General features: G+C 38.7%; 2 protein-coding genes across 4 annotated transcripts in view; both read right to left on the bottom strand.

Moving 5' to 3' along the window:
• RSBN1 (round spermatid basic protein 1) overlaps positions 1–9532 on the bottom strand; it is a 43417-nt gene extending 33885 nt beyond the window's left edge. For both annotated transcript variants that reach the window (XM_007108796.3, XM_028488980.1), the window contains exon 1: positions 8367–9532. In XM_007108796.3, the coding sequence (XP_007108858.1) occupies positions 8367–9072 (706 nt within the window). In that variant the 5' untranslated portion in view covers positions 9073–9532. The remainder of the gene's footprint in view (positions 1–8366) is intronic.
• A 1859-nt stretch (positions 9533–11391) lies between these two features.
• Positions 11392–12896, bottom strand: part of PTPN22 (protein tyrosine phosphatase non-receptor type 22) — a 57783-nt gene continuing 56278 nt past the window's right edge. For both annotated transcript variants that reach the window (XM_007108797.4, XM_007108798.4), the window contains exon 21: positions 11392–11476. In XM_007108797.4, the coding sequence (XP_007108859.1) occupies positions 11412–11476 (65 nt within the window). In that variant the 3' untranslated portion in view covers positions 11392–11411. The remainder of the gene's footprint in view (positions 11477–12896) is intronic.

Genomic DNA, 12896 nt, shown 5'->3' with positions numbered 1-12896 from the left:
AAAAAACACTGCACAAGGAAATGAAAAGGGCCTTAAATTGATTGTAATCTCATATTTCAACATAAAAGTTTAAAATATGAAATAAATTTCAATCTCTGAAATGAATTTCAATCTCCTCACTAATCCTATTTTTCAAATTTTGATTCTTATCTAAGGCTGAGATAAAGCTTGCCTTTGTTCATACAGAAATTTGAGACTACTTGTATCACACTAGCTAATGAATTTCCATGAATAAACAAAATTTATTTTTGAATTATTGTGATGGCAACTAATTGAGAATGGCATACATACACAAAGTTGTTAAAGGTTATTACAGTAAGTTAGTCACCCTTGCTTTAGGAGAATGATACTGGGGTTGTCTTTCCTAGAATTAAAAATGTTATTTAAAAGAAAGTCTTTGCAATAAATATATCAAATCAATGTTGTATACCTTAAACTTACATAATGTTGTATGTCAATAATATATCAATTTTTTTAAAAAAGCAATGTCTAAAGTCTTCACAATCTTTCCATTTCTGGTAGAGTGTTTTTAGCTTTCCAGAGAATGTATTCAGGAAGTAATATTTTGAGTATTTCCCTACAGTGCAGAAGTGAGTATTGACATCAGTTCTTTTATAGAAAAAGAGCCAAGATACACTGTATCTGTGATTAAGGAAAGCTTTCACATATCAAACTGTGAAATTAAAGAGAAGTATGTAACTCTACAGAGGAAGATACAAACATTTGAGAGATAAATTGCTGGCTGTCTTAAAAAAGGTCATTATAACTATAGATTAATACATGACACTATCAATAAAATCTTCATATGTGCTAATACCATTAATATTATCAGCTATTAAATAGTACCATTTATTTAACATCACTATTGAAAGCTTTCATTAATGAAAAAAAAAATTACCTTTCCACATTACAAAACTTAAGTTCATTAACACCATTCTTATGCTTGAATTACAGCTTAGAACTGAAAAATACGTAATAACCTCAATTCCTAAAAATCATGGTGGATAAGCAAAGCAAAACAATTATAATTTTTTTATATTTTATTAATCATAATAAAGAATAAAGGCTAAAGTTTTATTTTCTGAAAGTAAATTCTCTTTGGTCTTATTAAAAGTTCTTCCAGCTCCACATAAAATCCTGACTAAAAAGGAAAAACAGGGCTTCCCTGGTGGCGCAGTGGTTGAGAGTCCGCCTGCCGATGCAGGGGACGCGGGTTCGTGCCCTGGTCCGGGAGGATCCCACGTGCCACGGAGCGGCTGGGCCCGTGAGACAAAAAACTGCAGATCTGGAAGCTATCATTTTAGTAAATCACTGTACAGTTACAACACTGCCTTACTTTACCTGCCACCCGTCTAATTATGGTGTTTAACAGTGATTGGCTAGATTTGAATCCCTGTCCTACCACTTCCTAGCAGTATTACCTTTTGCAAGTTAATTTCTTTGTACCTTGTTTCTCATTAGTAAAACCGGGGAAAACAACAGCACCTCCTCATAAAATCAGTGTGCAGAGTAAATGAAACAAAGCATATAAGTATTTAGAATAGTCCCGGAACATGACAAATACTCGACACATGTTAACTGCTATTATTACTGCAAAAAGTTTAATTGTAGAGGCAGTAGAGTGTGTTATTGAAGAGCGGATGCTTTTACAGTTAGACACACCCAGGTTAATGTCCCAGCTCCACTACTAAGACCTCTGGGCAAGCTCATAAATCTCCTTAAACTTTTACCATCTAAAATGTTATTAATGCTAGTATCTATTTCAGAGTCATTGTAAGAACTAAATGAGACAATGAATATAAAGCCCTCATCTCAGTATCTGACACACAATTAAGTCCTCCCTCACCATTTTTATCATTTTCATAATAATAATATTTGATAGCATTCCTTGAAATAATTGGCAATAATTCTGGGATATCAAAACTAGAGCTAGAGGGACTACCCTGGTGGTCCAGTGGTTAAGAATCTGCCTTCCAGGGACTTCCTTGGTGGCGCAGTGGTTAACAATCCACCTGCCAATGCAGGGGACACGGGTTCGAGCCCTGGTCCAGGAAGATCCCACATGCCACAGAGCAACTAGGCCCGTGTGCCACAACTACCGAGCCTGCACTCTACAGCCCACAAGCCACAACTACTGAGCCCACGTGCCACAACTACTGAAGCCTGTGTGCCTAGAGCCCGTGCTCCGCAACAAGAAGCCATCGCAATGAGAAGCCCGCACACCGCAACGAAGAGTAGCCCCCACTCACCGCAATTAGAGAAAGCCCACACGCAGCAACGAAGACCCAACGCAGCCAAAAATAAATTAATTAATTTTTTTAAAAAAAGAAAAAAGAAAAGAATCCGCCTTCCAATGCAGGGGACACAGGTTCGATCGATCCCATATGCCGCGCCCACATGCCACAACTGGAGAGAAGCCCACACCCCACAAGAAAGATCCCCTATGCCACAACTAACACCCGACGCAGCCAAATTAATTAATTAATTAAAAAAAAAAACTAGAGCTAGAAATTATCAACCTAGAGTACAATGAGGTGGACCACAGAGAATCATATTAAAAGGGGAAAAATCTCTGAAAGAGGGAAGAAAACTATTATTCATCAAGTGTCTGCTAGGGACCATGTATGTTATCTCATTTTAATCTCCAAACAAACCAGTGAAGTAGATATATAAATTCTTTTTACGGAGAAGAAAACAGAGCTTGAAACAAGATATGTTACCTATATTAGGTCACAAAGGTAATAGTTGACAACCTAGATTCAAACTCTTACCTGACTCCAAAACTCTTCTTTCTGCCTTCTCTATCTACTCCCCTTAGATGATCAACTAAAATTATCTAATTACAACTAATGGACTTGAGGTGGCTTGGAAGAACCTCCAATAAATGGAGCATCACTACATTCAACAAATATTTTACTGAATGCCCACGACACGATAATTCTACATAATCACAAAAATAACATTATTTAGGTTATGCAAAAAACGTCCTTAAAGGCCTGTTTGCCTCTCTCTAGACGGGTAAAGTAAAATATCAGTCCCTGAAGGTGTTGCTCTGATAAATGAGATTATCTGTTTATCTCAGTTCTCTGTATAATCCCCCAATAATTCCCCACTCCTATCACTGAAAACAATAAACTATTTCTAAATTAAAATTCCTGCCAATAGCTTTTTGACATCACAGAAAATTTCAATTTGTTGTGTGACTTAGGGACACTTTCCCTGTGAGAGCAGTTGGGCAGTTGGTCAAAGACGAAAAATGTGAGAAAGGAAGGCTGACTTACTAGAATATATGAGAGCAATCCTGTCATTTTAATGACAGTGGAGAAGAGAGCTATGGAAATCAACTTCCTCCTTTTTTAAAAAAAAATATTAAAATACTACTAAAATCATTAATTTATTAGCCAAGAATAATTAAGAAAAAGCATTATTTATTTTGATGGAGTTTTTTTTGAGGAAGTTTGTTCTAGGCTTTTATGAGCAATAAGAGGGACAGAAAAAATTAAGATTTCAAAAGACACAGGTAACTATCATTTAATTAAGATTCAAGCCTGTTGCCTGCAAGAATCAAACAATATTTTAATATCTCTTTATTAACAATGCAAATGTGCTTAGTGGAAAGTGAAAAGCCAACTGGACCATGAGCCAAAAAAACTGGGTTCTAGATTCAGTTCTATCATATACTAACTAGAAAAGCTGAAGTGTGACACTTCAGCTCTTCAAAAGTCACTATACTTCCCATTTTACATATGAAGCAAGTTTACCTTAGCATGTACAGATTAAATTTTTGCTTCAACTATTTATGAGCAACTCCAAATGTCTGGAATCAAAATTTATAATTAACCTATACATGAATTTGGATTGAGTACTGTCGGGCTGGTGTGCAGGAATAGGTCTCTCAGCTGAATGATCTATCCCAGGGATCTGCAAACTTCTTCTACAAAGAGCCAGATCATAAGCTTTGCAGGCCATATCGTCTATCCCAACTACTGTCTATACTGCTGTAGTGCAAAAACTCCCAGAGACAATACAATTGAATGAGTGGAGTGGTGTCCCAATAAAACTTTATTTCTAGACACTGAACTTGAATTTCATATGATTTCATATGTCATGGGTTTTTTCCAACCATTTAAAATGTAAAAACCATTCTTAGCTCAAAGGTTGTACAAAAATAGGCAGTGGAACTGATTTTTGACAAAGGTACAAAAGTAATTCGATGGAGGAAGGATGGTCTTTTCAACAAAAGGTGCTGGAGCAGTTGAATATCATAGGCAAAAAAAAAAAAAAAAAAAAAAAAAGAACCTCAACCTAAACCACACACATTATACAAAATTAACTCAAATGGATCAGAGATTCAAAATGTAAAAGTTCAAGTTAAATAAAACTTTTGGGAAAACAACAGGAGAAAATCTTTGGGACCTAGGTCTTGGGACCTCAGACATGACACCAAAAGCATAATCTATAAAAGAAAATCAACAAATTAGACTATAACAAAATTTTAAATGTTTGCTCTCTGAAAGACCCTGTTAAGAAGATGGAAAGAAAAACAACAGAGTGGGAGAAAATATTTGCAAACCATTATTCTGATAAAGAATATACATACCTGTAATATATCAAGAATTCTCAAAAGTCAATAGTAAAAAACCAAACAATTCAATTAGAAAATGGGCAAAAAACTAAAGAGACATTTTACTGATGAGACTATATGGACAGCAAATGATGGCATGAAAAGATGTTAAGTATCACTAGCCATTGGGGAGATGCAACTTAAGTCCACGATGAGGTATCATTACACATTATTAAAACAGATAAAAACAGTAACAATACCAGACACTGGCAAGGATGTGGAGAAAGTGGAGCTCTCATACACTGCTGGTGGGAATGTAAAGTGGTACAGATATTCCAGAAAATAGTTTGGCGATATCTTCCAAAAATAAAAAAACACAAACAAAACATATACTTAACCACATGACCCAGCAATTGCATTCACAGAAAAATGAAAATTTACATCCACACAAAAACCTGAACGTGAATGTTCATAGAAGCTTTATTCATAATGGCCAAATTGGAAACAACCAAAATGTCCTTCAACAGGTGACTAAACTGCGGTATACCCATACCATAGAACACTACTCAGTAATGAAAAAAAATGAGCTATTGATACATACAATTTGAATAGATCTCAAGGACATGCTGAGTGGGAAAAAAATCTCAAAAGATCACATACCATATATATTCCACTATGTAACATCCTCAGAATGACTAAATTATGGGTTGGAGAACAAATTAGTGGTTTCTAGGGGTTGGGGAAGGTGGGGAGACACAGGAAGTTCTAAGATTACAAAGAGATAGCACAAGGGGGATCTTTGTGGTGATGGAATAGTTGTGTACCTTGATTGCAGTGGTAGTTAAACTAATCTACAGGTGTTAAAATGGCCCAAAATTATACACACACCATTGTACCAATGTTAACTTATTAATTTTCTGGTGTTGATATTATACAATAGTTACGTAAGATGTAACCTTCGGAGGAAATTAGTGAAGAGTAAAGACCTCCCTGTACTATTTTTGCCATTTCCTGTGACTATATAATTATCTCAAAATAAAAAGTTAAAAGAGTTTCTGAAAACCTGCAGATAAGGGAAGGGAAGACGTAGTTCTGTAAATAACAAGGGTCTAGCCACTCTCCTTATTAATCTTAGAGTTGTTTCAACGATCAAGCATGATAAAATAAAAAAAGCAGTTTTAACAGTACTTAATAACAGCCAGACACTTAAGTGCTTTCCACATATTGTCTCACTTAAGCCACAAACAATCTTATAAAAGAAATACCACAACCCCATTTTACAGACAGGAAAACTGAAACTGAGGGAGCTTAAAGTAATTTGTCCATGGTCACACAGTAAGTTGTAGAGCCCGATTTAAACTCAGATTGACTCCAGAGGCATGCCTCCAGCACATCACTAACAAGAATAAAGATATTTAGTGGAAAAACAAAAGGTATCCATCAAAGTGTAGTGCAAACGCGTGGATTAAACAAAGGTTAAACCAGTTTATTTTCTGTAAGATTCTCAGAACTTTTAAAATGCCAGTGTGTGTAATATAGCTAGGAGGCTATTGTTTTTTCCCCAACATATTTGGCAAGGGAATCTTTCCCTCCAGAATATATAATCCAACAGTCTCTCATTCAAAAGTCAAAATGTTTACACTGGAGTTATTGTGGTGATCATTTTGCAATATATACAAATACTGAATCATTACTTTCTACACTTAAAAATAATATAATGTGTCAATTATATCTCAATTTTTTAAAAAGTTAAAATGTTTAAATGATCTAATCTTAACCCACTTTCCTCCTTCACATACTGGCAAACCACAAATGCTTGGACTGCACTGTCCAATGTGGTAGCCAAGAGCCAAAAGGACTATTTAATTATAAATTAATTAGAAATAAAATTTAAAATTCAGTTCCTCAGTCACACTAGCCACATTTCAAGTCTTCAAGACTTGTTCAAGTTCTGTCAGGCAGCACTGGGTTAAAAGTTTGTTTTTGTTTGTTTTTTAAAGACATGGCCTCTGCAATTTTCAGAGACGCACACTGTGTTATGAACTATTATACATGTATTTGCTGCTATCCTCCCATAAAAGGGGGCTAGGTCAGAAATTCTTAATAGGACTAGCTACTGCCACTCTGATGCCAAGGCACAGCGAAAAGATAACCAAAGAAGTGGAAAAAATGAATAGCAAACAGAGAAAGCAACATCATGCAGCTGGAGGATGAAGCCTGAACTCGGATTCAGGAGACCTAGGTTCTACTCCCTATTATGTCAATGATACTTTTTTTTTTTTTTGGTACCTGTTACTAATTAACTGTGACTAGACAAGTCTCTTCACTACTTTAGGCCTCAGTTTTCACTCTTCAACAATACAAATTTGACTTGGATGATCTCTAAGATTCCCTCTAGCTCTGTACAGTTGAAACACACAAAAACACATACACACATGAAATGAGAAGGTGAGAAATAAAGGCACAAATAAAAGAGAGCGAGATCATTGCATATTAGTGGTGGAAATTGGCATTCCTGTCAGTTTGGTACAAATTCTACTCCTGAGGATAAGACTTGGATACCACCAAAGGAAGAAAGATTTAGTTCAATTCAATAAAAACTTACTGAGCAATTATTTGCAACAAACTGCACCATCTGGAAGTAGCAACACACACACACACACACACACACACACACACACACACACATTAATTAACCCTAGGTTAAGAACAAATATGTGGAAGAAATCCAAGACTCACCAAACTTGAGATTGAAAGACTAGTTCATTAACACGTAATAACTGCCCCAGTACTAAGAAACATAGAAGTATTTTAAACTCTTCTTGAGGAGACAACTCTAACAAATTATATAAAATCATATACAAAGTACAAACACATGGCATAATCAAAATTCTTATCCCTCCCCCCACCATACCCTTCTTCTAAAGAGAAGTAAATAAATGCTACAGGTACTTGGGAATATGAAAACAGCAATTTTGGTCAACCTAACTTCTCCAGAACCCACACTCAGATAGTCCTACATTTTCTAGGCTAAATATTCTTGACTTTAGTGAGTTTATTGGAAATAAATTCTCAATCTGTTGCACCGGGCAGATAAAAAAGCAACTGGAATTCCTGTCTCTACTATCTCCTACTGAACTTTTCAGAGGCTTGGTTGGTCCTATTTTCTAGGATCAAAGGGGAGAGAAAACCTTCCCCATCCCTTTTCTGAAAATTAAGATTTCATATGAAAATTAAAAATGAGTTTTACTTCCACATTAAAAAAGAACCAAGATAAACTGCGTTTGATATCTCACCTTGCAGAAGCTAAGGCAACCAGTGAGTCGAGCTAATCTCGGTACAAATTCAAACTCCTTAATGCCCCAAACCATACTCGTGAATATCGTGGAGCAGAGGAGAGTGAATATTCAAGCTTTCCATCAAAGAAAACAAGGAAAAAAGGGATTTCAGCGACAAGCCTTTACTTTAGACAGGCAGTTTTCAATACCCCACCTACTAATCCCACGCCAAGGACCGCGCGGCGCGGAAACCCTGGCGAATTTGAAAACAAACGTTGGTAAAGGCTCGGGGAGGGGGGACTGGTAAGGGGGTTAGTAACTGACAGGTCTCGAAGCGAGAAGCTTCAAGTAGGTCAGACGGTGTCAACGATTTGAAATCCAGGATCCACCCCAGTGGGCTTAGGGGAGTAGAGCAGCAGGAGGTAAGCAGGGAGCTGGAGTCTTTCAGGGCTAAAGGGGCGGGATATCGCAACAGAGAGAGACCTAGATAGAGCCCAAGCTCAGGGCAGTTCGGCTGCTCTCACCTCTCTTGGGGGCCTTGATTAGAGGCACCCCTCCAGTCCTCTCGCCGTTTTCCTGCTTGTCCTTGTGCTTGAGCTCTCCCGGAACGCAGGGACCGGGGTCACCATCAGAGCCGCGGTGGTGATGGTGCTTGTGCCGCTCCTTGTGGCCCTTATGCTTGGGCCCGGCCGCGCTCACCGTCAGGGGCGAGAAGGTGAAGAGGGCCGAAGTGCCCGGGGCCGGGAGCGGGGCAGCGACAGCGGGCCCGGCGGGTGCCAGCGAAGGTGGCGGCGGAGGCGGCAGGAGCAGAGGCTCAACAGGGCCTGGGACGGTTGGGGCTGCATTCGTTGGCGGCAGCGGCCCGGGATGTTGGCGGCTGCGACGCCGCCGGTGAGGGGGAGCGAGAGGGGGGTCCTGGCTCGGCCGCCCCCGCTTCTCCTGAGACCCCCCACTGCTCGCTCGGCGCTGCCGCTTCACTCCCCGCGGCGAGACCCCAACGTGGGGTTTCTCCTTCCCCTCTTTGTCCGGCTCCTCCTGCGCCGCCACCGCCCGTACTATGCGGACCGCTCCGACCTGCGCAGCCATTTCACCCACAAACACACATTTAAATGGCCCGACCGCCCCCCCGTCCGCGTATCGCGCAAGCGCCGCCCGCGCACGGCCCGCTGGGCATTGGAGTCTCTCACCGACTCTCCACTTCTCGGCCATTCTTCGTCCAGAGCTGAACATGGCCGGAAGCAGTACTTCCCGGAGCTTCTCCGCAGGGCCCTCCAACCGAGCTCTATTGTAAAGCACTCTGGGCCGCGCAGAGCCTCACGGGAGCGGTAGTTCTCCGCGCCCCAGTCGCTGGCTCGGTGAGCCGAGGAGCCGAAAGGGAGCGTGCGCCGAGTCACGCTTCGGGCTGCGACGCAACCGCCCCTGGGCGGAGAGTTGCCGCCAACCGCCTTAACGGCCGAAACAATGTTAATGGCTTTCAGTCTGTCGGCGCGTTCCCATTATCGTCTCCGTGTGCCCCTTCGTCATTTTACACGGAGGAGTTGGTCTCCATAGTTACTTTTCAATTTCCTATTCCTCTCATAACCTTTGTGAGGTAAAAGAATCCCCGGCCTTTTACCCCTGGACAAACGATGAGATGCAGAGGAAAAAGGAACTTGGTAATATGTCAAATGAGGGCGATTTTGCTTTAAAATCGAACGGAGCTGCAAATCAGACATTTCTGAACCTCTTCCTGGCCACTGATTGCTATGGTTACAAGTAGAGGCGCGACAAGGCAGGTGCAAGAACTGCCTGGGAGCCTGGTGAGCGCCGCCCACCTCGCAGTCGAGCCACATCCCCTCTAGTGCCTGGAAATGTATAGAGTTCATCCATTATTTTGAATCCTTACCTACAATTACGGGAAAATTCTAGATGGAAAAGCATGTTTTGAAATTACTTAAGATTTTTTTCAAATCGTAAGTATACGATTGCATAAATTTGAGAAGTGTGTCTACCAGAGAACACTCCAGAAATCGTCACTACTCACCAAGGTTTCCGCCCAGAAATTTATTTACAATTTGATCGTAACTTTACATTTTACCGCCTTGATAAAGATATTTGGAAATAATTGATTACAATAAAGTACTCAGATAAAATCTCTGTGGTTTGATGATACTAGTGCCTGGAAAAGTACTCAGCTCGATGAACGCTATAAAGTTAGTTTAAAAACCAAAAAGTTTATTGAGCACCTCTTGTGTACATTACACTACAATAAACAGGTAATATTTCATCCAGTGTGTGCCTTCATTTGGATTCCTAATGAAAAATATTGAAGAACAAATGCTGTTTAAGTATTTCACTTTTTAGAAAGTTATGAACTCTTTAAGTGAAATCATTAGGATAAGTCAGAGGAATCCTTTGTAATAATTACCCACTAACTTTATTTGTTACATAAAATTAGATTTGAAGGATCAACTTTAAGATAAGGCAGATCCATATTCATATAGAAAAAAATTTTTAACTAGTAGTGCCTCTAGTTAGTTGGATATAAATTGTACATGTTTATATAGGACCTTTGAAATGAAAAAAAATGCCACCAAAAGATAGCTACTTTGTTGATTATTCTAGATTTGGTAACTGAATAACATTGGCTAAAGCTTGTCAGGAATGTGCTTGAACATCTTGTTATTTGGTATATCCAAACGAAAAACTGATTACTGTCATTACATATATATTGTATTCTCTTTAAATATAACTTCTTTTTCTTACTACTCTTTTTTCCCACAACACTTGGAAAGATGTATATACTCCATTTAGGCAAAAATAATTGCCAGGGAATAGTCATTGTCACAGGCAATAATTTTGTACTGTAACTACGAGGTAAGATTTTTCAAAACATTTTTTATGGTAACTTCTGACAATATAGACATTTAATTGAGATCCAATTTTTACAAATCTTTTTTTTTTTTAAATAAATTTATTTATTTATTTATTTTTGGCTGTGTTGGGTCTTCGTTTCTGTGCGAGGGCTTTCTCCAGTTGCGGCGAGCGGGGCCATTCTTCATCGCGGTGCGCGGGCCTCTCACTGTCGCGGCCTCTCCAGTTGCGGAGCACAGGCTCCAGACGCGCAGGCTCAGTAGTTGTGGCTCACGGGCTTAGTTGCTCCGCGGCATGTGGGATCTTTCCCAGACCAGGGCTCGAACCCGTGTCCCCTGCATTGGCAGGCAGATTCCCAACCACTGCACCACCAGGGAAGCCCTACAAATCTTTTAAAGTTTATATTTATGTAGGAAAGTAAAGTAGACTAAATATAACTTCCAAAAGTGAAAAATAAGTCCATCGCAAAACTTTCTCATACAGCATTCCCTATACATAGCTTAAATGACAAACTCCTATTTGTGCTTTCCAACCCAGTGTAAGTGAGATGAAAATGTAAAACTTCTGATATTTATTTGCATATTGCTTTTAAATGCTATTAACACATTACCGTATCTTCATGGTAGATATTATGAATATACAGCACTTATTCTAGCTAGCAGTATTCTAGTAGTTTCATTTGCAGATTCACTTGCAGCTGATTTTCCAAAGTTGTGTTAAATATTCCAAGTTGATGGTGGGTTCCTTGGTCCTTTGGGTTTTGAAAAACGATTTGCAAAACCTGGGAACAAAAATAAAATTGAATGAAAAATGAAAGATTTCTTATACAGAAATGAACACTTGGATTTTAGAGTGTATTATAATATGCGCAAATACATGGATTTTTTTCTAAAAGGTTAGACAGCATCTTTGATCAATTTAGTAATTTTTGTGTAAAAGCATTCTAGTAATTATGTTAGTGCTTAAATGATAACAACAGAATACTAATAACATTTAAAATTTGTAGAACACTTACAAATTTAATAATGGTAATAATTAGATGATTGTAATAGCCTTTGGTAATTCAGCATATAGTATTCTTTTTTCCCAGGTTTATCGAAATATTATTGACATATGTTTGTTTACATGTGGCATGTAAGTTTAAGGTGTACAGCATGATGATTTGATACATATATATATTGTGAAATGATTACCACATTAAGGTTAGTTAACACCTACATCCCCTCACATAATTGTCTACTAGTGTGTGTGGTGATTTTTTTAAGATTTTTCTTTTCAATATAAGATTTTACTTTTAACAGCTTTCAAGTATATTATACAGTACTGTTAATTATAGTTGCCATGCTGTACATTAGATCTCCAGAATTTATTCATCTTATAACTGGAAGTTTGTACCCTTTGACCAACATTTCCCCATTTCCCCCACCTCCCAGCCCCTGGCAACCACCATTCTACTCTGTATTTCTATGAGCTAAACTTCCTTAGATTCCACATGTAAGTGAGAACATATAGTATTTGTCTTTCTCTGTCTGATTTATTTCACTTAGGGTAGTTCCCCCAAGGTACATCCATGTTGTCACAAAAGGCAGGATTTCCTTCTTCTTTGTGAATGAATAATATTCATATATATATATAGTCATATACATAATAATTCAGATAGTCATGTATGTATATACAGAGTCAGCCCTCCCTATCCTCAGAGTCTGCATCCACAGATTCCACATCTGCGGATTCAACCAACAGTGGATCAAAAATATTCGAAAAAAAATTTCCAAAAAGTTCCAAAAAGCAAAACTTGAATTTGCCACACACCAGGAACTATTTATATAGCATTTACATTATACTGGGTATTATAAGTAATCTAGAGATGATTTAGAGTAAACAGGAAGATGTAGGTAGGTTATATGCAAATACTAAGACATTTTATGTAAAGGACTTGAGCATCCTTCGATTTTAGTATCCACGGGGGTCCTGGGACCAATCCCCCGTAGGACTGGTACGACTCTACAAGGATTTTTCACTGTGCAAGGGGTTGCACCGCTAACCCCATGTGTTGTTCAAGGGTCAACCGTGTACATATATCTCTCACATCTTTTCTATCCATTCATCTGTCAGTGGACACATAGGTTGTTTCCATGAATTGGCTATTGTAAATAATGCTGGAATGAACATGGGGTGCAAATATCTCTTCTGAGATAATT

The sequence above is a fragment of the Physeter macrocephalus genome, chromosome 4 (genome assembly GCF_002837175.3).
Source record: "Physeter macrocephalus isolate SW-GA chromosome 4, ASM283717v5, whole genome shotgun sequence".
Classification (NCBI taxonomy): domain Eukaryota; kingdom Metazoa; phylum Chordata; class Mammalia; order Artiodactyla; family Physeteridae; genus Physeter; species Physeter macrocephalus.
This window is presented reverse-complemented; position numbering and strand designations above follow the sequence as displayed.